The sequence below is a fragment of the Mastigoproctus giganteus genome, chromosome 2 (assembly GCF_048544385.1).
Source record: "Mastigoproctus giganteus isolate SK-2022 chromosome 2, ASM4854438v1, whole genome shotgun sequence".
Classification (NCBI taxonomy): Eukaryota; Metazoa; Arthropoda; class Arachnida; order Uropygi; family Thelyphonidae; genus Mastigoproctus; species Mastigoproctus giganteus.
Window position 1 is genome coordinate 136,158,227 of NC_143576.1, and position 26,341 is coordinate 136,184,567.

Below are 26,341 nucleotides of genomic sequence, written 5' to 3' on the forward strand. Positions count from 1 at the left end.
TTAACAAATTACTCTTAATATGTTTATCAACAAAGCTCAAAATTATTGAAGAAATCTGTGTACTCAAGTTACCATATTTACCTGTCTTTACAGTAACTGAAGATATGGGACAAGAAATACAATGAAATGTCTGAGAATAATCTGTATTCCATTTCGGAATTAAGGACAGATTATACACTATGCAGACTAAAATGTTTATTTTCTCACTAGTCTCCATTTTTGATTTACCTGAACACCATAACACTAAATGAACAACTGAAATTCAGGTACTATACATTAATAATAAAAGCTGTTTCTTGAATCCAATTGGTTTATGGGCTCATCACAGAAATCAATCAAATTAGTCGAGCAAGAGTTCCCTTTCATGAATCCATGCTGCGATCTCTTTAGGATTCCATTTTTACTAAGATTGTCCTTAACAACAGACTCCGTGAACTGTCAGCCAATAAAAAAAATAAACAAACAAAACAATCAACTTACTCATGCAGTAGGTAAACTGAGTGGTGTGCAAACTCACATTTGGTAAAATAATGCATCTAGATAACCACAAATCAGATTTAAATTTACTTTAAATCATATCACAATGACATCACAGAATACAATTTACATCTGGAAATTTCAAAAATTAAAAATATCACTTGGTTGAAATAATTCATCAAGGGGTAAAAAAAAAAAAAAAAAAAAAAAAAAACACTTTAACTTTAAAAATTTAACTTTAAAAATCAAACAGCTTCTTAAAGCAATCACCTACTTTTAGTCTTTCACCTGCTGTTTGTGAAGTGGTCACTCTTTCACTTCCTGCAAGATCTATTAGATTTACTCTACTTGCAATATGAATTTCCTGTTCTTCTTCATTAATATTTTGTATCTAAAAAACAAATGAACATCCAACAACACATAGTAAAATAATGTACAAGTTCACTGAATTTCATTTTCAAATCAATTTATTTTGCCTACTGTAAGAGCAGCAACTTTACTTTTTTTCTTCAGCAGAAATGTCCAGTTTTATAATGCAGATACACAATTTTGTCTCAAACCAAATCAATCATCAAATCAATTTGTAGTAATTTTAAATAAACAAAAAATAGTTTTTGTTTATTTAAAATTTTATTAAATTTTCCATTTTAAAATTTTATTAAAACAAAAAACTAATCTCTACCTTCATATTTATGAGTAGATATTATTTTTAAACAATAAATGGAGAAGCACATCAACCAGGATGACCATCACAATGGAAGACTGCATGCAACACTACTTTTCTGACAAGATTAGCACTAGTTAATATGGGGAAGAAGAATGAAAGGGCATAACATCAGTAAAATAACATAAAATAACTAGTTATTTTGCACTACATGAGCAGTTCAACTGTTGCACACGGTGACAACATCTCAGACATTGGCCGGACCCCTTAAAGACTCATTCCTCGAAACATATTTGGGGAAAATTGTAATCACATTCAAAAAGTGTGAAAGGAAATGAAATGCAGTTATAGGGTCCTTAGTAGGTCTTTGCCTGTGGATTCTTGTGGTGTAGCTCCCAAACTACACCACAAGAATAACAACACATCATCATCAGCCATTTTCAATCCACTGCAGGATGAAGGCCTCTCCAGCAACTTTCCAGTTCCTTCTGTTTTGAGCACTGGCCATCCCTTTACTACCCACAAACTCATGAATTTCATCTATCCATCTCCGCCTTTGTCTTCCAGGATTTCTTCTAGCTCCTCTTGGGTACCATTCTGTTATTTTTTTAGTCCATCTGTCATCATGTATTCGAGCTATGTGTCCTGCCCAAGACCATTTTAGTTCTTTAGTTTTGATAAGAATGTCCTTTACTTGAGTTTGCTGCCTAATCCATGGGTTTCTCTTCTTATCTAACAGTCTGATTCCCAATATAATTCGTTCCATTCTTCACTGTGTAGTTCTCAGCTTCTCTTCCATTCTTTTGGTGAGTGCCCAAGTTTCACTTCCATAAGTCATGGTGGGTAGTATACATTGGCTCATTTTTTTTACATTTCAGACAAACTGGGATATTGCTCTTCAGTATGTGATTATATTTCCTGAATGCTATTCATCCAAAATTTATTCTTCTCTTGACTTCCAGCCATTTATCATTATTACAGCTAATAACTTGTCCCAGATAAGTATATGACTCCACCTTTTCAATTACTGCTCCTTCAATCATTATTTCCCTTTCTGTGGCATACTTGTTCATCATTACTTTTGTTTTAGCCATATTCATCTTTAGTCCTAAATCATTACTAATTGTGCATAACTGATTAAGCTTTCCCTCTAATTCTTTGGGATCGTGGCTTATGACCAGAATGTCATCTGCAAATCGTAAATGGTTTAGGTACTCTCCGTTCACATTGACTCCTTTCTGCAACCAGTCTAATCTTCTGAAAGCTTCCTCAAGGGCAGCAGTAAACAGCTTCAAAGATATTGTGTCTCTTTGTTGAACTCCTTTCTCGATTTTAAATTTCCTACTGTCTTTGTCTAGTCTAATAAAGGAGGTAGCACTCATACATTTTCTTCAAAATCATAATATGTGGGATATCTATGCCTTGTCTTTCTAGTGCCCGAAACATTGCCTTATGCTGTATGGAGTCAAATGCCTTTTCATAATCCACAAATGCCAGGCATAATGGTGTTTTATATTCATTTGCTTTCTCCATTAACAACACACCTGGTGTCAACTTAAAGCATGGTTCACAAAAAAACCCTGGCATTTCACAGCCGGGGGCAGAGGAAACCTGGTCTCCCGCACCCTGACTCGCATCCCAAGCTACGTGGAGGCAGCCAGCATCAACCATGAAAAGTAGACTCTTACTGGGGCTATCAGGCAAGCCTGGGAGCCCCAAGGTATTCAAGGAAAGGAAATAGGATTTCGGTGGAATAGTATGGGAAATGGAAGGGAAGGAAAGTGGACAGAAAGCAAGGAGAAGAAAAGACATCCCCTGAGTAATAAGAGAGAAGTGTGAAAAGGTTTACAGGAAAAGAAACATATAGTGGATCAATTTTAACACAGCCTTAAACACCTAAAAACTAAAACTATAATGTTTTATGGTGCAGAGCCAGCAACATATATACACCCAAAAACCTTAAAACCAAAACTACAATGTTCTATGGTGCAGAGATAGCAACATAGCTATTTACATACATACAATTACTGTTTTCGCCATTTATAAGACGCACCTTTTTTCGAAAAATTTGGGGTCTAAAAACTGGGTGCATCTTATACAGTGGGTGTAGATTTTTTTTTAACTTGCATTTTTCGCGCTTGTTGTCTTTGCGCACATTGTTTTGCACTTGTTGCCGGTATATTAGGTTACGTTTTGCCACGTTCTGCCCAGAAATGGCTCAGAAAAGATTTGTGTACAGTGCTGAATTCAAGTTAAAAGTGATCCAGTTTGCAAAAGTGAATGGAAATCGTGCTGCTGAACGTAAGTTTTGTCCTTCTCCAACTGAGAAAACAATCCGAGACTGGCTACGGGAAGAAGAAGAAACCCTACTGGAAACTCCACAGCAGAAGGCCATTAGAGGCATTTCAGCAAAATGGCCTGATTTAGAGAGGGAATTGAAGATATGGATTGAGGAGAAAAGGGCAATTGGAATTCCTGTGTCCACAAAGATGGTTCACAGCATGAGGCAAGAAGAATTGCTGATGAAAAAGAAGTTACTGATTTCAAAGGAGGACACAATTGGTGCTTCAGGTTCATGAAACAGAATGGATTAAGCATACGTACACACACCAGACTTGCCCAAAAGATGCCTGAAAGCTATGAGCAGAAGGTCCTTGAATTTCATCGTTTTGTCATTCAATGTCGGAAGACATCAGTTTGAGTTGGGACAGATTGCAAATATGGACGAAGTCCCCCTTCAATTTGATGTCTCAAGTAACAGAACTGTTGGTAAGAAGGGGGTGAAAACTGTAACTGTGAAGACAAGTGGACATGAAAAGAGCCATTATACAGTTGTTCTAGCTTGTTGTGCCGACGGAACCAAATTGCCTCCTATGCTGATTTTCAAACGCAAAACAATGCCAAAAGAAGACATTCCTCGAGGAGTGATTGTCCATCGTGACAAGGGTTGGATGGATCAGGATGGGATGAAGATCTGGTTTGAGAAAGTTTGGAGCAGGAGACCAGGTGGGTTCTTACGCAAACCTGCCCTATTGGTGCTTGATCAGTTCAGGGCCCACATAACAAAAAATGCAAAGAAGATTGCTGCAGAGAAAAAAACAAAACTTGCCGTCATACCTGGAGGCTTGACATCCCAGCTCCAACCACTTGATGTCAGCATTAACAAACCCTTCAAAAGCTGCCATGAGAGACGAATGGAACCAATGGATGAAGTCTTCTAGGGACAATTTGACACCAGCAGGAAAAGTGAAGAAACCAACTATAGGAGAAGTTTGTACCTGGGTGAAAAGATCCTGGGATAATATCAAGATTGAGATCGTTGTCAAGTCATTTAAGAAGTGTGGCATTTCAAATGCCATAGGTCGAACTGAGGACGAGGCAATATATGAAGACAGTGATTCGTCATCAGACAGATGAGGACAAGCTAACGGATGGAAGTTTTGACAGTGATGAGTTGTATGAATTTTATGATGAATAAAACTTGAGTTCAATAACTTTATGTAATACATTTTTTTTTCAAATTTCGGGACCCAAAATTAAGGTGCGCCTTATACATGGGGAAATACGGTATTCCCAGTCTGCCAACTGCAGACAGAATCAGAAATTCTCTTTTAACTCAATTCTAGACCACAAGAATAACAACACACCTATTGTCAACTTAAAACATGGTTCACAATCAAAACGCAGCTTAGAAGAATGAATCCAAGAAGAATGAATGAATGAATACATGAGTACAGTGAACAATTGTACAGAGAAATAGAGTGGGCTAGTATATCAGAATATGTTATAATGGGGGATTTTAACTTCCGATATATTGACTGGAACTTGTGGGTTGGTCACTCGCACACTAGTAAGACTTCTGTGGATTTATTGGATGATTGTTTTCTGCAGTAGCATGTTTGAGAGGCAACCAGACAGGGTAATACTTCTGATCTGGTATCAGCAGTGATCATTCGTGTATTAAGAATTTGCAGATAAAAGAACCACTAGGTGGCAGTGATCAGAGTGTACTGATGTGGGATTTACTTAAAGATATAATTACCATTAGGTGAAAGGGTTTTTGCTTCCGTAAAGGTAAGTACAGTGGTCTCAGAGAGTTTTTAAATTCTGTACAGTGGGATCAACTGATGATGTTACCAACAGCAAATTCTAAGTGAGAAGCATTCAAAGAATTAATCGTGGAAGCTACTAGACTTTATATACCGATTAAGAAATATCGTTCAAGGTTTAGGCCTAAATGGTTATCAAATGAACTAATGAAACTCGTGACAGAGAAGAAAAATACATGGAATGCATATAAATTATCAGACAACACAGAAGCCTATGGCAGATATAAGCTAGTCTGTATTCAAGTCACAAAGGAGGTCAGGCAGGCGAAGGCAGATTACGAGAAATCTTTAAAAAGGATGCTAAGAAAAACAGCAAGGATTTCTTTACTTATATAAACTCTAAAAGGAAGAGGATGAATCTGACTGGTCCACTTGATATTGATGGTTCGACTGTTGATGATCCTGCTCAGAGAGCAAACAAACTGTGTATTTCGCATCTACATTCACATGACTTATTAAGGTTTGAAAATGCCAGAAGGTTATCAAATTGTAGCAGGGTGTTTAATGATTTTGTAATAACTGAGAGCAAAGTGGAGAAGAAATTGTTGAAGTTAAACATAAGGCAATTGGGGTAGATGGGATATATCCAGTTATATTAAAGGAGGCAGCAAAGGAAGTAAGCAAACCCTTAGCCATAATTATGAGAGAATCCATGGACTTATAGGAGGTCCCCACAGACTGGAGATGTAAAAATGTATCCCCAATTCACAAAGGGGATCGAAGGGTGACATGAGTAATTACAGACCAGTTAGTTTAACTTCTCTTCTGGGTAAAATAATGGAGTCACTGGTTAAAGATGCATAGCAGGATCATCTAGACAAGTCTGCAGCAATAATTGAGACACAGCATGGGTTTGTTAAGGGAAAGTCTTGTCTGACAAATTTGATTGGTTATTATGATGTGGTTACAAAGGAACTGGATGCAAAAAATAGTCTTATATCATATACTTGGATTTCAGGAAAGCTTTTGACACTGTTGCGCATAGAAGACTACTGTACAAATTGGAGAAGAATGGTATTAAGAGTAAATTGCTACAATGGATAAAAGAATGGCTGAGTGGGAGAAGACAGAGGGTGGTAATCAATGGGTGCTGTTCTTCGTGGACTAATGTTATTAGTGGAGTCCCACAGGGTTCGGTGTTGGGTCCACTGTTTTGTATATTTATCAATGATATTGATGAAGGTATATCAGGCTTAGTGTTGAAGTTTGCAGATGATACAAAGGTTGGCAGGGTTGTTAATGACAGTAATTGGCAGTGTGCTACTGCAACAGGATCTAGAAAAATTGGGCAGATGGGCTGAGAGGTGGCAACTGAAGTTTAACCTTGACAAATGGAAAGTACTGCATATGGGTAGAAGTAACCCCAGAGAAACATACCAACTGTGTGGTACTAAACTTAAGGTGGTAGAAAATGAAAAAACCTGGGAGTAATTGTGCAGTCAGATATGAAGTTTTCTGAGCAGTGCAGACAGGCTGCCAGGGCAGGTCATGGGGTTTTGTCGATGATATATAGGAATTTTGGTAGCATGGAAAAGGAGGTGATTGTCCCTCTGTATAAGGCAATGGTCAGACCAAGCCTTCAGTACTGTGGTACAGGTCTGGAGGCCTCATTTTAGGAAGGATGTAGATTTGCTTGAGCCTGTACAGAGAAGGGCAACAAGATTGGTGAGGGGAATGAAGGGATCCTCTTAACAAGAGAGGCTTAAGTTCTGCTAACTGCAATGGCTGGAGACTAGGCACCTGTGTGGTGATATGATTGAGGTGTATAAGGCCTTGAATGGGTTGAGCACGCTGAATTCTGATGGGATTCTTCCACTTGTTCAGATTACAAACCTAAGGGGGTATAAATTCAAATTAAGGAAAGACAGATGTAGAATAGATGTGCAGAAATTTGCCTTTAGCCAGCAGGTGGTTAATTCCTGGAACAAACTTCCATCTGTCATTGTGGAAGTTGATAGGTTAAATAAATTTAAGGAGGAACTGGACAAACATTTAGAGGGAATGGTTGTGTGAATTTTTTTTTTTTTTTTTGGCTGATGATGCACAAGCTTATACACTGCTTTCTTGCATCGCATGCCACTACTACTACATATAACATAAGTTCTTTTTCTACTAAAAAATTATTTGCCATCAACAATGAAATAGTAAAGCTTAACAATGAGGCCATTATCAACATCTACAGAAATATCATGAGAAAATAAAGTTACAAACCCTAGCAGATGAATTTGTAAGTCAAAGGGGACCAAGATGACAGCAAACAACACAATACTAATGAAGTGCAGGTTATTTTAAGTTAGTTTGCAGGTTTCACACATTCATTCGCTCCTAAACGTTTGTGCAGTTCCTCCTTGAATTTAATTAAGCTATCAACTTCCACAATGACAGATGGAAGTTTGTTCCAGCAATTAACCACCCGCTGGCTAGAGGCAAATTTCTGCACATTTATTCCACAACTGTTTTTCCTCAATTTGAATTTATGCCCCTTTAGGTTCGTAATCTGAGCATTGAATGGGTTGAGCCTTGAGGTGTATAAGGCCTTGAATGGGTTGAGTGTGCTCAACCCATTCAATGCCTTATACACCTCAATCAGATCACCTTGCAGATGGCTAGTCTCCAGGCACTGCAATATGCAGAACTTAAGCCTCTCTTAGTAAGAAGACCTCTTCATTCGACTCGCCAATCTTGTTGCCCTTCTCTGTACACGTTCAAGCGACTCTACATCCTTCCTAAAATGATGCCTCCAGACCTGTACACAGTACTCAACGCATGGCCTGACCATTGCCTTATACAAAGGGATAATCGCCTCCTTCTTCCCTACTAGCAAAATTCCTGTATATCATTGACAATACTCCATTACCTGCTCTGGCACCGTCTGCATTGCTCAGAAAACTTCGGATCTGACTGCAAAATTACTATAAGGTCTTTTTCATTTTCTACCACTCTACGCATAGTACCATCAGTGCTTTTTTTGTAAAAAAATAGGTGCCAGTATTCATTCTTTGCTATCATAAAAAATTGAAAATTAAAAGGATATGAAAAGTACTCAGAAATTTTTTTTTCTCCTAATATTGTTACTTTAGTAGTAATGTTTTCAGAATAACAACAACAAATTAAGTGTATTAACACAGTTTATTAAGCATAAATTTATTATTCAAGTATATAAAAAAATAAGTAAAATGTGATTAAAATAAGAAAAAAATAATAACATAAGTAAAAATAATTTCATAATAAAGTTTTTGTAGAATATTCCAAATTTTTATTAAGTTCTCATCTGACACCCTATGCCAGGGGTCAGCAACCAGGGGTCAGTGAAGAGCCATTTTTGGTCTAATTAAAAAGAGAGAGAATCCGAAGAGCAGCACCTCAGCTCAAGCTGGGGGGGGGGGGGTTTAAGAAATGGAATAGAGTAGGAAGGTGTTTATTAAAAAATATATACATATTTCGATATATTATTTATTAATACTGAAAAAAAGTAACGAACATCCAATTATGTACAAATTAATGTGACTTTTGCTGATGAACTTCTTGACCAAGTGGCTTCCAACATCACGTATGTTGTAATTAAACATGCTGAGCGTTAAACATGCGTGCATTGTTCAGATGACGGTTTCTTGATTTATTTTTAATATAGTTCATGTTCAAAAATATTTGCTCGCAGAAATACATTGAACCAAAAATTGAGAAGTCCAAACGAAATTATTTTCAAATTTATATATGGGTCCGATAAGCTACACCATGTATCGAACACAATTTGGTCTGCATTTTAAACTCATCTATCACCGTCCATTTGTGTAGAATTGCATGGGCAGCCTTTTGCCTCTCCAAATCCCCAATTTCAGTTTTAAGGCATTTTAGTCTTTCACTCCACATGTCCTTGATTTTTCAGTCCTCTGACTCCATTTCCAATTGTGCTTCATGTGAGCTGTAAAGTTAAAGAGCCGCAGTTACATGTTAAAAGAGCTGCATGCAGCTCGCTAGCCGCAGGTTGCCAACCTCTGTCCTATGCCGACTTCTTTTTTTCCTCTTTGTGTGTCGGTTGCTGAATGACGTTTCCGAAGCAGCCACGAATCAACATATTTTGCTGGATCATAGCGGGTCAGCAGGGCCTACAATTTTAAGAAACAGTAGTAAAGAAATTGTTTTTGTCATCAATGAAGCGCTGGTGATCAGATTCATTTTTGTGAAAATCTTCGTTCATATTCACTCGATGAAATTGGTATCGTACTCAGATCATTCATCAAATGCTTCAATTCTTCTGAAACCTTCTTATCATTTGGGTATCCACAAATTGCCTCTCTTTCATTTAACTGTAACCTAATTGACAATTTTCTAACTTCACTTTCACAAAATGCCAACAATTCATGTTTAGAAGGTTTAATACCATCGTTGTCCTTCTCTCCTCATCGGTATTGTCACTAGTTCTTAAATTTGAATTTTTTCTTTTCTTTTAAGCTGTCCAAAATGTTGGTCTCATTCGGATATTCAGGTACTGTGACAAGGTAAACAGAAATAGGAAAATTTTACAGAAAAATGTGGATAACGTACTTCCGTGAAACAACAGATGGTTATTTGTCGTGGTAAAAGAAAATCACTTTTCTAATTCTCAAACGGGGCACTTATGGTTGATTCACAAAGGTGTCCAACCTACGACCTGCGAGGAAGGTGAACTAAAACAGCATTTTAAGTTTTGTTAATTATCAAAAAAATTTTCTCATTAAATGTAATTGTGTATTGTACTCAATAAAATTTTCAAATATTTCAATTTTACTTTTACATGCAACAAGATATGGAAAATATAACACACTAAAGAAATCTAACTGAATTTTTTTGAAATGGCCCATGTACGGGAAAAGGTTGGGCACCACTGCAGTAGAAGGTGGGCCACTACCCATTGCACCTTCATCTGCTCACTCTTGACTAATGCAACTCCTCCATATGTGGGACAGGTGGTCAGATAGGTTTCACCAGGTAACACTAAGTTGTAGAATGTGTTAGCTCTCTTAATTCATACAGCAGCACTAATTGCCTGAAGGCCAGAAATGCGAACAGTGCCTACCGAGTTAATTCTCTCTTAATCCATTCGCTATATGAAAATTTTCTTCACTCAACGGAAACTATTTTAAATGTAACTTCCAAGGGGAATTCAAAATAATTCGCTATAAAAGGACTTCGTTAAACAGAGGCCCGACTGAGTAATTTAGAATTATAAAAATGGTTAGACAGTTTTATACAGAAAATATCTTAAAAATAGACAGTAAAAAATACAAATTTAGTTAAATAATTTTAAGCTTATTTGAACAGGTTGGACACCACTGTAGTAGATAAATATGTGAAAAAAAATTATAGAATATTACAAATTTCGAAGTGTACTGCATCCAAATGTCACACGCCACTGTTAACAAAGGTGCCGGTATGCCGTACCATTGCATACCATCCCAAAAAAAGCACTGAGTACCATACAGTCGGTACATTTCTCTGGGGTTACTTCTACCCACATGCAGTACTTTGCATTTGTCAATGTTAAACTTCAGTTGCCACTTCTCAGCCCATCTGCCCAAATTTTCTCGATCCTGTTGCAGTAGCACACTGCCATTGTCATTAACAACCCTTCCAAATTTTATATCATCTGCAAACTTCAACATTATGCCTGATATACCTTCATCAATATCATTCATAAATTTACAAATTAACACGCTCAAGCAACAATTGCAAAGTAATGCATATGGGTAGCAATAACAAAAAAAAAAAAAAAAAAAAAAAAAAAACATACCAACTGTGTGGCACTACACTCAGGGAAGTGGAAAGTGAAAAAGACCTGGCGCGGTAATTGTGCAGTCAAATATGAAGTTCGCTGAGCAGTGCAGACGGGCTGGCAGGGCAGGTCATGAAGCCTTGTCAAAGCACAGACTGCGCTCAGAAAAATTCTACCCGCATGAGCCTTGCACAATCCCTCCAGGGTCGAAGTGATTGACAAGGCGCTCGTCGTACACTCCCTCCTATCGTGTCTGGGCAGAATATCAGGAAAAGGAAGGAAGTCAGGGTACCAATTGACTAATGGAGTTGGGAGAAAAATAGAGATCCAGATGAATTTGACAGAATGGGGCAGAGAGCTTTAAAGTTAGTGAATATAAAAAAAGAGAAGATTCCAAATTAGACAGTCTTTGACAAGGAATATCCTAGCAAATATATGCACAAGTACTACCTTTGAAGCAAAAGGAATCAGAGAATGAATAATGAAGGCAATTGAGATGAGTAGTGGTCGAGGCAGCTGAATATGAACACTTTCAGAAGTAAGTGGGGCATGGTAGACTGTAGTTAGAAGTGGACATTGAGATTGGAACTGAGACCAGGTATATTTGTGAAATGAATGAGAAAGTTTTCAAAAGGTTTAAATTTTTTTCAATCAGAATTCAATAGATAAAGTAAAAGTAGAGGGAGAATGCTGTATGAATTAATGAAATTTTTGGATACATTGTACACAACAAGAAAATATCTGGCTCCTTGTCATAATGTGACATTGACAATGCTTCCCAAATTCGTCAAGTTGGGCTCTAGGGTTGAGAAAGTTCTGATTCATAATGCACATATAATACACAATATAATAATATAATATGCAATACTTAGAAGTTATAGTATGTCTTAAAGTACTGTTTTATTAGACTAAATTAAAAAAAATAGCAAGGGCTTAGTTAAGCCCTTGCTATTTTTTGAATTTAGTATAATATGCAATATAATAATATAATATAATAATAATATATGCAATATAATAATATAATATAATAATAATATATGCAATATAATACGCAACCGTATAACTGAAACTTTATTAAAATAGAAATAATATTATAATATAAGACCGGATCAAGTTAAAAATGATAAAATAAAACACTGATTGTACAAAAAAAGCAGCAAAATAATAAATACAATATAAAGAATAGCAATTACACTATACAGAACAACAGCGATAAAAACAATGGTAGCTTTAGGAGGCGACTGCCTCCTTTATCAACAGTAAGACTTAACTTGTCATGGCACATCCTTAAATAACTGCAGGATTACAGCATCGTAGGAGCATGGGCAGTATCCTCCACATGTGCATGGAAACCAGAAATGGCTTGGGAGCATGCCAGGTGGAACCATTCATTCTGTCCAAGAATTATGGTTTCAAAGAGGAGATAAATATGGATTGCGCTGTCTCTATTAATGGTATTATGCTCAAAAGAACAAATCCGCAAACTCTTGAGCCATTTGCAGTTCCAGTACCGTGTGAATGATCAACCATGACGGCATTGCCACGTGAAATTTGGTGGTTTTCCTCCCAAAAATGTTTGGCTTGGCCACAGTAGATTTCTCATAATCTGTGGCCTTTATTACGTTAATATGCTCCCCCATATGATCTGCATTTTGTCTCACCAACATATCACTCCCCCAGAATCCAGGCATTTAATCTCATATGTGACCCCTCTAGTACCTTCCACGGGTATAGGATCTTTAACTTTGAAATGACTGAGTGCAATCTTTGCCCTGGCAGTTGCACATAGCATGTCTGGCAAGTACATAATACTTGGAAAATTCACTCAGTTAAGCCCGGATAGTAGGGAATTATGCAGTGGCAATGGGTGTGAACTGCTGTCTTCACCCATGTTCTGCTTCCCAAACATACTTATCCAAGACCGTTTGAGACTACCTGCATTTCCTGATATCTGCTGTGATGCATTTAATCTTCTCCTTTCTATCCTTGGAGGGGCTACAGTAGGACCCAGCCCTATCCAACAAGGCCCTAATAACACTATTCTTGTGATTTTTGGCTTGTGCCATGTTATAATGCATTTCTAATATTACGCTCGGCAGCAGGCGAGCATAATATTAGAAACAAGAATTCTGTTTGCAATTTTATATACAATTTGACAATAAACAGTTAACTAAGCAACAAGGAGATGTTTTTAATTTAGGTGTAAAGTTTGCATTAGTTACTCGAAACCCTCCAATAGCAGAAATAGCCGAGTATTGAAAGTGATGAGCAATTAAGTGCTGCCGTAGCTAATGAAATCCACACAAAAACATCAGTGATTTTGAGCCAGGCTTGTGCAGTGCCTTCTAATCTCACCATTATCTAGAGGGAGGCTCTTTGGGAGCTAAGACAAGAATGACAGCACCGTTGTTTTATTGGAAGACAAAGGGAGGTCAACTGCTACCCTCAACAAAGTGGATTACCACAACAAAGCCTTGGAACTGTTGAACGATAGGACAACTTATAAGGTTAGTCGTAGGAATCCCTTGGATGGATTAGAATGGCACATCAACAAAATCCTGCAGTGTTTGTTGAATGCCAAGAAGATCTCCAAAGACACCTATCGTACACTTCATTCCAATGGGATGCCAGCTGCCCAGGCTTACCGAAAAACCATAAGGCAGGGATTCCACTTAGGTCAATTGTTTCATTTGTGGGCAGCCCTACACATGCATTATCCAGATTTCTAGCCAAACTAATATCTCCTATTGTAGGATGTACAAACTTTACCATCAAAGGCAGTGGAGACTTTGTGCAGTTTATACATGCTGAGATCATTGAAGAGGGTGAGGCCATGGTATCATTCGATGTGGTGTCTCTATTTACATGCATCCCCATTGAGCTGGGGGTGAAAAGCGTGCACATGGCATTGGAGAGGGATGACACCTTAAGGGCAGGACTCCCTTGACCATAGAGGAAATTTGTAGCAGGGTACAACTATGTCACTCTAGCACTACTATGTTATTTCAAAACACTGTGTATAAACAAATTCACAGTGCAGCAATGGGCTCTCCAATTAGTGCTGTTGCAACAAACATAGCCATGAAGGAGCTAGTGTCCATGATTTTTGATGGGTCTGCTTCCACCATGTGCAGAAACGATACGTCGACGATACATTCGCCATTGTACAGAGGGGAAAAGAGGATGACGTTCTGTTTTTTTAAATAGCTTCTTCCTTTTCTTCAGAGGTGGAAATAGACGGTACCCTCCCTTTTCTTGATGTGTTGGTTTATAGAGATGGCCACATTCCAATCAGTCCATTACTCCCACCTATCACTGTTCAAAAATGTTATTCACTATTACAATACAGTGAAACTTCCCTTTAACGGACAGCCATGGGGAACGAGAATGTGTCCGTTAGAGAGAAGTGTCCACTAACAAGAAGTCTGAGGGAGAAAAAAAAAGAGATAAAGAAAAATCGTTAAACGTTTAATGTAAAATTAAATTAAATTAGATACAGATTTTGCACAATATTTTTGTAAATAATATACATACAATTGTGCTATGCATATTATGACTTTATCTTAAGAAAAATACATACAGTAATCACTTATTTTCTTCTGCACCTTCTTCCGGCTGATAATTTTGTTTTCAACATTTGTTTGGAGGGAAGAAACCATCGAAAGTCCTTCAGTATCTTCTTCAGCGACGAAAAACATTTTTGAACGATTGATTTGTATGAGCGCTTCTATTTTCATCGGTGGTTTGTCGTTACTATGTTCTTCGACAGAATGACCTCCTTCCATTTCTTCATCCTCATGAGGAACTTCTTGAAAAATATCGATGATAATGTCGTTGATATCTAGAGCACCATCTTCTGTAGTGAGGTTAGAGTCTATATCTTTGTAGCCAGGGTCACTTGTAGCAGAAGTATCGTACATTATCAATAGATGTTGAAGTTCTTGTTCTTCTTGGTGCTCCACATTGCTGTTCACAACTTCAATTTTTGCATTTGAGAAACCAGACTTTACAAAACAGTTCACGACAGTTTGTTTTCTAATTGCGTTTACTGAAGAGGAAATCCATTGAATTGCATCTAGGATGCTGATTTTCTTTGCAAGGTCACTCGCACATGTTACATCATTCATGTTTGCAATGAGATGTCTTAAAACACGTTTTCTGTAGTGAAGTTTAAAATTTTTTATTATCCCTTGATCCAAGGGCTGACACTCTGCAGATGTGTTTGGTGGCAGAAAAACGATTTGAATGATACAATTCAATGTGCGGGTGAGATGCAGCATTATCCATGAAAAGAATAATTTTTCTGTTTTGACGAATCATGTTTTAGTTAAAGTGACTTATCCATTCGCTCTTGATATCTTGTGTCATCCATGCTTTTTTATTAGACTTCCAGTCAACATTCAAAAGATTCAACTTTATGCCCTTGAAACAACGAGGATTTTGTGGTTTTCCTATAACAAGAAGTTGTTCAAAGTCTCACAGCATATTTGTACACAATAGTACAGTCAAGCGTTCCTTAGAAATTTTTCCGCCCTGGCACTTTTCGTTTTTTAGACTGTTTTTTCAGGAAGAGCTTTAAAAAACAACCCTGTTTCATCACAGTTGTAAATATCCTTAGCTTCAAAATCACGACATAAATCTTCCAATTTGACGGTCCACTCTGTTACAACCCCAGTATCAACAGATCCACCTTCATCACTTACGGTTTTCCAAGAAATTTTATGCCAAGTTTTGAACTTGGCTAGCCATCCCACAGAAGCTTTGAATTCATTTACTCCCATAGATTTCGCAACCTCCAAAGCCTTTTCCCTAATAATAGGCTCATTAATGGGAATTTTTTTAGCACGTGCACGACAAAACCACTCATACGTAACATTGCCAATTTGAAGTCCAACAGTTTTCGGGAATAATTTTTGAACCTGATCATTTACGTGTTTGATCAGGTTCGATCATTTATGATCATTTAATTGTTTGAGCAGTTCATTTTTTTTCTTTAGGATGTCGCTTACCTGCATCTTCCCGATTTTGAATTTTGCAGCGAGATTGCGAACACTATTTTTTTGCCGATCATACGCATTAATGAGCTCGACATTATCTTTTAAAGTTAAATGTTTATGAGAAGACATTATGCACTTCACATGACACTGAACAAAACTGAAAACTGAAACTCAAAAGACGAAAGGCCGACAAAATTCCCCCCCTGCACACACCGAATTCATCAGAAGTTTTACACGTGCCTTAAAATTCTTGAAAAAAGGCTTAGAACCGCGACGTAAACCTTGATAAAATTCAGATAATCTGAAATAGAAAATAAACACACGATTGAGGCAAAACATGGAAGAAACGTTCCTAGAAAAAGGGCCGTGAGCTCGCCCGCTGTCCATTATGGGGAGATCAAATTAAGTGCTAATCTAAACGAAACAGTGCAGATTGCCTGTCCGCATCCATTACAGAGAATGTCCGCTAGACAGAAACTGAAAACACATTAAAACCAATAGAGCGTTGGAGAATTTGAAAATGTCCGTTGTAGAGAGATGTCCGTTAGGAGAAGTTTCACTGTACATGATGTTGATTTTAAGCTGACTTCTAAAATCAAAGAAAACCACATTCTTTTTTTCTACTAGGCTTTTTTCATTTCTTTAAACAGCCATCTGAATATTATCACTCAGTAGAGGGATATCTACCTTTTACCATTTCTTCCTCTATGTGGAGGAATCCATTGCAAAAAAATAAATAAATAAAATAAATATTGTGTCGCTTTCTAGTTTCACAATCATTCACTGTTGTAGAAAGATGTTAAATTAACAATTTTATTTCCAAGAAAGAAAATTGATATATTGACCATAAAGTTTTTTAAATAAAACATACATTTAAAATGGATTGCTTTTAGCAATCTGTAGAACATTTTGAAAAATGTCTGCAAATTCTACCCATAAATTTCCCTCCACAAGTAACCATTTATGCAACTTTGCAACATGTGTTTTGTTTATTTTATTTGGTAATAGTTTTAGTTTCTTCCCATGGGACCCTATACTATTGGTACAGCAATTTTTCATTTTCAAATCCTTGATTCTGTTGCTCTGCCCATTCATCTGATATGAAGGGGTTTTTTTTTTTTTTTTTTTTTTGTTACTTTACAAAGTAATCTGAAGGAGTGTAAGCTTTTTTCAATTTTTCCCAACATACCAATTTTGACACCCTTTTGTACACTGCAAACATCCATTTCCTTTTAACAGTTAAATTTCATCCTCTGTAATGTTTTTCTCTAACATTGCTTTGCCTACTTCCATTTCTCCTGATCCTACCAACTTAATTGGTTTCCCAATAATTGTCTTAACAATTTAGGGTTAGGCTTCAGAAAGACTGAAGCTTTCAAGATGAGGTCAGGGTCTCCATCTTCTTGGTCCATAGCCTCATCTTCCTATAAGTTTATACTAAAAAGCAGGGATGTCCAAACTTTATGAGTGAGGAGCCAGATTCAGAAATTTTCAACTCTTTGGGCCAGTGAGAAAAATTTACAAATATATATTGCAATTATCCATCTATTTTCTAATATGTATGCCATATCAAGGTGGCTGTATATAACTGGAAATGTGTTTATGTAAACAGGCCTTTAAAATGCAAAGAAAAAATTTTAATCAGTTATTTATTCAGTACACAAATTGGCAAATTACATTTTTAGTGAGCTATTTGACACTGTTTGTTTTTTCTTGCAAAAAATTCAATATTTCCTGGTACACTTTATGTAGCAATATGAAGTACATTGCACAAATGTTCATCTGCCAATAATGACTGTGATTTTGACTATATTTTTCATCAATGAAAAAAGGCTTTCACAACACATACTATCAAATAGTGCAATAAAACGAATAGCATGGCTCAAAAGATTGAGAAAAGATCCTTTGTTGATATATATATTCTATAAAAAGTAATATATCATTCTCAATAAGTGCCTTCCTCAAATGACTTGAACTTCAATAATTCTAGCTGAAAACTATTTTCTACTTCAACATTTATGGTAAAAGTCTGATTCCTGACATCTGAAAATTTCTGATTGAATTCATCTATAAGGCAACTTAATTAATGCTGACTATTTTTTAAACTTAATCGTCTCAGCATGGCTTGCTGAAAGTGTTATGAAGCGGTTAGTTTTTTTAAAAGTAATTCTTTATGAAACAGCTTTAACCCCACTTGAGGCCTGCACTTTTTTGCCTAATTTTTAATTGTAATTTGACACCTGGCCTCGTGATAGAAACTATATTATTTCTGAAATTTCTACTCAATCTACAAATATTTTTGTAGATTGAGAATGTACGATCATATTTGCATTTTTATAATTATGAGTGCAAAAACAGTCAGTGAAATTCGTTTGATTTATATAATGCGTCTCTCCATACGTTTGAAATTCGCGCCAGATCGTTTCGCAGCTGGCTAGAACGAATCAACTTACACAGAGCCGTAATTGACTGACGTAATTTCACGTCAGCGTTACCAAGGTGACTGACGTAGCAGACAGGGAGAAAAATATATATATATATGTACGCAACTGTTTCTTGGCATAAGAAACTAACGGAAAGAATTGCAACAAATTGTTTTTGAAAAACAACAACATCGTATTTCCTTTCTTCAATATGTATTGTATCTACTAACCAAAAATCAAGAAAATTCATCTATTGGAAGCCACAGTGGAAACAGTAAAAAAAAAAAAAAAAAAAAAAAAAAACTGGCGTAAAACTGATAACACAATGCGCATTTGAAAAAAAAAAAAAAAAAAAAAACCTTCAGGTTACTGTAATTGTTTTAGAGAACAATATTTTGCATTATTGTTTTACCATAATTGTAGTAGGCAACAATATTGGATACTGGATATATATTTCATCTTCTACAAAAATATCAATTTCGAAAACGTGTTGAAGCAACTTCACAACTTCGGGACCAAATTCGGACTTTTCTCGTTCGGCTCCCCTGTAAAAGAATTTCTCCCTTGAAACTCTAATGACGCATTCCCGGAAAGCGTTCTCACGGCACACCAAGGAATTATTATTGTTATTATTGCTCTTATATTATTTCTCCCTGATTGGGGAATTCCACTCCGTGACGAGTACTGCTACCAAGTACACAGGGTGGTTGTAATGTCTGGTGTTACTGTTGGTCGAGGAAATCTCTGACTATCCGACAGGTGTTCAGGATTGCAACTTTCTGTTGTTCCTTGTAGGTGTTCTCTTGGAGACCTATTGATGCCAGTAACCCATTATCTTCAATATTTTCTAACAATTTGTATTGTTAGAAAATATTGCAGTTTTGCAAAGAATACACATTTCAAAAAACAATGCCTTAATAGCGGATGATTTTTTTTTTCTTCTTTTGCGCACAAGTTTTCGAAGTTTATAATGCTGCTATCAATAAATGAATTTCCTTGATTTTGTGTTACTAGATACAATTGAAGAAAAGAAATACGGTCTTTTTAATTTTTCAAAAACAAATGTTTCTTATGGTTAGGTTATATTCAGTATACTGTGCAAACAGATGCGTGATCCCCCCCCCCTGCTTTGGAGCACCTGTGGAGAACTCTGGCGTCATGTGGAAAAGATTCCCACGCCAAAGTTACGCAAACACAGCTCGCACTCGCTAAAACAAAAAACCAATGGAATATCGCGTTTAATGAGCCCTAGGCTAATTACAATGGAAATTTAAAAAATAAGTCGCAAAGGCCTAAAAAAATGCATACTTGATGTCACATTTTTGTCATTTGCGTAAAATTCAATAGAAAGTTCAGAAATTTTAAGTAGGAAAACTCAAGAAAAAAAGTTCTGGTTCCAGCTATACCAAGTTTCAGCTCTGTAATTAGTGTAAAAATTACAGAATTTATGAATTGTAATTTGATCTGGTAAATATTTGCCCAGAGGCTCCATAGTGGGTTAAATTCAGCAAGATATTTTGGTCATATCTACCAAGAAGGCAGAGAACTGGTGGAAAGTTTTTTCAAAACTAGCTATTCATGAATCCAGTGGCCACTGAGGGCAGCACCGTGGGTAAACAACTGGCTGCTGAGGCAATGCCACCTAGATATAAGGCCTGCAGACTGAAATGATTATGTTAGTGACCTAATCTTTTTGGCACTTGTGTATTATCTGCAGGACCAACAAGGCACTGAAGACATTCTGTGTTGGTCATACTACAAAACCAACATAAAATGTCTTTCATTAGTTGTACTGGTTATATCTTCTTCAAGAGGAGTGTTTCCATTTACAATGGGTTTCTTCAGCCTATAAATTATTTTTTGGTAGGAATTTTTTCCAGCCATAAAGTGTGGTTTAAAGTGTCTTGATCAGTTAAACCTCAGACTGTCATGCACTCTCATACTCCATCCATCCATCCATGTCCTCCTAGGTCTTCCTCTTTTCCTTCTTCCTGGAGGTATCCATTTCAGGATAGCCTTTGGATATCTAGTTTCTTGCATCCATTTTACATGTCCATACCATGTTAAATGCTTTTCTTCGATAGTGTCAATAATATTCTTTTTTCACTTCCATTTTCTCTCTTATGTCTTCATTCTGTTTTCTGTCTCTTCTAGAAGTTCTCGAAGTACTGGTTATATCAATGCATAAAAGTTTTTCCACTCTAAATTTCTCTACCACACTTAAAGGTTGGCAGACTATATGAAAACCTCTGGCAGGCCACATTCTGGCTTGCAGATGTTTACGAAACCATCTGCGGACCAGAATGTGGGCTGTATGCTGGACAACCCTGCTCTAGAACTTGTTGCAGAATTCTATTTTTATTCATTCTTTGAAAGTGGTTAAGCCAATTTTTCTGATAATCTTCTATTTCATTTACTATATTTGTTACATTGTTTTTTCATGTCTGTGATTTTCTTTTAATCTAGTCTTGTTATATTAAGAAAGGGTTATAAAAATTTTATCTGTGTTTCTCCAATCTCTGTCCATTATTTCAAAACTCAATTTTCACTTCCATATTTAAGAGCTACTTTTGAAATGATGTTAAAAAAAAATTTTCTTGTTTATACTTTCCAGCATGACCACCAGGTCATTGGAGTTTACAATAAATCATCAATAATAATCGTATTTAGCAGTCACTGACTTGAACCCCAGTCTACTCAAAGAGTGCATGCTACTGCACTCACGCTCCTGACCACTCGGCTATGTCAGACCTTAGCCGAATTTCTCTAATCATTTGTTTTTCAAAGTATTGTCTGATTACCCCATTTGTAAGTTTGCATTTTGTATTCTAAATCACTCATAGTATGATATAACATTTACAAGGGACATGAATTCTGAAACCTGCTCTATTTTTCCATCAAGTTCTACTAACTTTACACTTTGAATACTTTTTCAAAAATTCCCATTACTTTTGTCTTAGATATTTTCATTTTATATTTCTCAGCTCTTTTTTTCATTCAAGTGATTCACAGCAATTTGAGTTCACTTTCTGATGTAGCAATTAAAACTCATTTGCATACAGAATAGCATTTAATTTTAAATACTTTGTTAATTGGATTCCATTCTTAATAACTGATTTCTATTCCATTCTTTCAGGACTCTGTTTATAGAAATGTTAAAGAGCACAGGGGAGGTCACAACCTCATCTTACACCTTTATTTGTTGTAATAGGCTCTGAAAATTGCTTATCTGTGAGTTAATAACTACTTTTATATTATTGTATAAGGTTTTTGTGGCTTCTATTAGTTGGTGTATACTGTCTTCTTGCAGGATTTTTCAAAGTATTTTACAATCAAAGTTGCCATATGCTTTTCATAGACAAATAGAAAGCAAGTGGGCAGATTAAATTCTTTTCTTTTTTTCCATAGTTTGTTGAATTGTAAAAATATCATCTGTGCAGGCTCTTCCTTTACTGAATCCATACTGTTCTTTTTTTCTAGATAATTTTCTATGACTGTAACTAACTTAGTTGTTAAAAAGTGCATATAATTTGCAAGCTATTTTTAAGTCTCATGCCTCTGTAGCTTTCACTTTTAATTCTGGTTCTTTTTTATGGATGTTTATTACTATTTCATTTTCCCATTCCTTGGGGATCTGCTGAAATTTCAGACTATTGTTAATTAACATTAATAGTTTTCTTTTAAGCAATGGCTGCCAAATTTAAACACTTTGAGCGTATGAGCTTATGTAGCATCAGCCAAAAAAAAAAAAAAATTCACACAGCCATTCCCTCTAAAAGTGTGTCCAGTTCCTCCTTGAATTTATTTAAGCTATCAACTTCCACATTGACAGATGGAAGTTTGTTCCGGCAATTAACCACCCGCTGGCTAAAGGCAAATTTCCACACATCTATTCTACTAGTTTCATTTTCCTGTTCACTGTTAATATTATCATCTGCTTTGTGTTCCTCATTCCACAATAATCTATAATATTTTATCCAATCTTCTTTTGGAATTAAGTTTATTCCTGGTCAATCATTTTGCAACTAAGATCACTTTTCGATAACTGCAGTTCACAAATCTGTTTTTTTTTGTTTTTTTTTTTTATAATATTTAATGCCTGTTACTTTCAAAATTAAAAATGAAACACTGTGGTCATTACTGGTGTACATGTTGGCCACAAATAAATGATGCACAATATTTGTTTTAATGAAAGTTTTGCATTTTCCAGCAAACTATTTTACATAAATTTATTTATCACATTTCCTACAATACCATTGATATCTAACTATATAATTTTGTATTTTTATCTGTTCAAAATTACTGCTGCATGAAAAATAATTCTGATATAATTACCTTTTATGAAAAAATCAAGGACAATTTCATTTTTTTCTGGAAATGTGATCTTGTGAATCTTGTCTTGCAATTAACAGTATTTTTTTTAATTAGTGAGAAAGTGTGTAAATCAATATTCACAGTAATGTATTTTTACTAATGAGGAGTGTATATTTGTCCCCACTTAATTCTTTGTGGGTTTCCCTAAGTGAACCATCGCAACAAGTTCACAAATTAGCTGATGCTTCACTACTGACTGAGTGCCGGTATTCTTCATTTACCTCTGTTTGCATTTTACTGTCATGTGTATAGGAAAACAACTGACCGAGCATATACATTCTCTGTTTACTAAACACAAGAGGTAAACCTTGTCACAAAGTACTAACCCACGTAGTGGGAAGGCACGTATTGGGAAGTATCAGGCACGTATTGGGAAGTTACTGGCAGTTTCATAGTCTTTCTTTACCTGACCCAAAATATCTAGATTATATAACTCATCGAACATGAACTCATACTTACTTTGGACTGAATCAAATTAATAACAAAGATAGAATGAGAACGGCTGCTTTGTTCATTCATCCCAGTAGATGCAGTCGCTCTTTGCTTGTTTCCAAGAGCCAACCAAACCTAAATATGAATGAAATGTAATTTATACTTAAGAAATCACTTTGTTTCAAGTAGAATTTTTTTTTCAACAGCTTTTATATACCCAAGTGTTCAAAACAAAGTTTAACTTCCTAAACATTACTACTGCATTATTATTAAGAGTAAGGAGGGAAAAAAAGTTGTGAAGCTACTTTTGAATTCCCTTGCAATCCAAAAGTAGCATTGCAACTTTGTAAGCATATAATTTAATGTATTTTGAACTTAAAAAAAAATATCAAACCTTGAAATTTTATTATCAACTAGCACACAATAGTAATAGATGCAAGAAAGCAAGCGTATGAGCTTTTGTAGCTCAGCCAAAAAAAAAAAAAAAAATTCACACAGCCATTCCCTCTAAAAGTGTGTCCAGTTCCTCCTTGAATTTATTTAAGCTATCAACTTCCACATTGACAGATGGAAGTTTGTTCTGGCAATTAACCACCCGCTGGCTAAAGGCAAATTTCCACACATCTGTTCTACAACTGTCTTTCCTCAATTTGAATTTATGCTCCCTGAGGTTCATAATCTGAGCAAGCAGAAGAATCCCATCAGAATTCAGCGTACTTAACCCATTCAAGGCCTTATACACCTCAATCATATCACCTCACAGGTGCCTAGTCTCCAGCTGCTGCAGTTTACACAACTTAAGCCTCTCCTGGTAAGAGGATCCCTTCATTCTCCTCACCAATCTTGTTGCCCTTCTCTGTACACGCTCAAGCAAATCTACATCATTCCTAAAATGAAGCCTTCAGACCTGTACGGAGTACTCAAGGCATTGCCTTATACAGAGGGACAATCACCTTTTCTCTGCTATAGCAAAATTCCTGTATATCATTGACAAAACCACATGACCTGCTCTTGCAGACTGTCTGCATCGCTTCGAAAACTTCATATCTGACTGCACAATTACTCCCAGGTCTTTTTCATTTTCTACCACCCTAAGTGTAGTACCACACAGTTGGTACTACACTTAACGAAGTCAGATAATGTATAGAAAAGTTAAATCAAATTAGCCACAGAATCCACACAATCATGAAAGTGTCAATATAAGATTCTTAATGATCAACTTCGGTCTTCAACAAAGAGAAACTATAGAAAACATTTGGAATCGCCAAAGGTTACAAAAAAATAATTAAAAATTCTGTAGTGTAGCTTGATAGTTCTCCAGGTTCACCTGGTTTTAGGTTACCTATGGCTTGTTTGGAAGAAGGTTTTAGAAACCCTAGAACAGAGATATCACTGAAGGTGGCAATGGTGGCAAAGATTAGCTGTAATAATTATGGTGATTAGTAGTTATGAGTTTCAATAGTAGTTAATGAGCACAATGTAATCAAGAGGTTGTTAATCACTAAGAGCCCTGCAATGTTATTATTATTATTATTAATAGCCATATGATGCAAGGAAACCTAAGGCTTATGCTGCACCAGGAAAAAAAAAAAGTTCCCGAGTTACCCTGAGAGAGAGAGAGAGAGAGAGAGAGAGAGAGAGAGAGAGAGAGAGAGAGAGAGAGAGAGAGAGAGAGAGTCAAAAGTAGAAGGGAATCACCAAGAAAGAGAAGAATGATGATATCCAGCTCAGGACCCTGGGTGTGCCAAGCCCATACTCACCAGATGTGAGCCCCTGCGTGAGGAAGAAGTATAGGAATGATGGTGGGAAAAAGAGAAAGGAAGTTGAAAGGTTAGGACAATAAACAGAATGGGGAAGCTGGAAAACTTGAAATGGGAAAACATAGTAAGAAATGAATGAGTTCACTCATTACTTCCCTTCCTATATTTAAATTATATAGGAATATCTGTTGACAATTTAATGAATAGCAATCAACAACTAAAATATAATCCTTTTGTAAATCACAAGGGCTAATATCACTGAAGAAATTACCTTTATGGGTACCATGTCATTTTATTTATTTTTGTTCTCCTCTTCCTCCAGTGAGTGTGAGCACATCTTACTGGATGGAGGGTTGTGCATTTGCACTACTGGAGGTAAACATCACTTTAGTTTGTTTTCAATTTAATTATGTTATTTTATTTGACTGTTAAGGTACCAAGATATCTTGACAGTCAAACAGTCTTTCCAAGTACTAATTTGACATATCTATAATAATAGATAGCACACTATAAAACTAATAGATATAAGAACCTTGCCTGAATGAAAGGATGCTCTCATAATTATGGCCAAGTATTTGCTTATCTCTTTTGCTGCTTAATATGACTGAATAGATCCATCAATCCCAGGTGCGTTATTTACTTCTGGCTACATAAATTTCTCTTCCACTTTCTTCTCAGTTATAATAAAATCATTAAGTTCCCAGCTTTATAGTTGATGTATTTTTAGTGTTTCCATCCTTAAAACATCTTCATGTGTGAATGTAGATGCAAAATATTTGTTTAGTCTCTCAGTAATGTGAACGAGATCATTAATAGTTATGCCATTTATATCTAGTAGGCCAATATAATTAATCCCTTTCCTTCCAATGTTAACACAAGTAAAGGAGTCTTTGCTACTTTTCTGTGTTCGTAGCCAAGGACTTCTCATAATCTGCCTTGTTTAATCCCCAAAGTGACCTGATTGGAGACTACTTTTTACTTGCAGTAGGATTCCATGTTCCCTGATAATTTATAATCATCCTATGCATTTTTCTTCTCTACCACATGTCTCAATTCATCTGACATCCATTTAGGTCTAAACCTTCAGCAATATCCCTTTGTTGGTATAAAAAGCTTAGTAGTTTGTACGATGACGTCCCCAAATGCTTCCCAATTTCAGTTAACATTATCAGCTGGACCCAATGAAAGACCACTGTGGTCACTTTTACAAAAGCAAAATACCCAACTCCTGACAATAGTTATATTGTTAAATATATACCACATCAATATATTATGATCACTGCCATCTAGTATTTCCTTTATCTGGATATTCTTAATTCATGATGAGTCACTACTGATAATCAGATTGAGAGT

At 36.1% G+C, this 26,341-nt stretch overlaps 1 protein-coding gene across 1 annotated transcript in view; it reads right to left on the reverse strand.

Annotated features, from left to right (window-relative positions):
- LOC150089583 (kinesin-like protein KIF14) overlaps positions 1 to 26,341 on the reverse strand; it is a 221,881-nt gene that overhangs the window by 158,900 nt on the left and 36,640 nt on the right. Inside the window, exons 2-3 of the mRNA XM_090390040.1 lie at positions 23,256 to 23,363; positions 752 to 868 (exon numbers count right to left, since the gene is read on the reverse strand). Of these exons, the coding sequence (XP_090246166.1) occupies positions 752 to 868; positions 23,256 to 23,315 (177 nt within the window). The 5' untranslated portion in view covers positions 23,316 to 23,363. The remainder of the gene's footprint in view (positions 1 to 751; positions 869 to 23,255; positions 23,364 to 26,341) is intronic.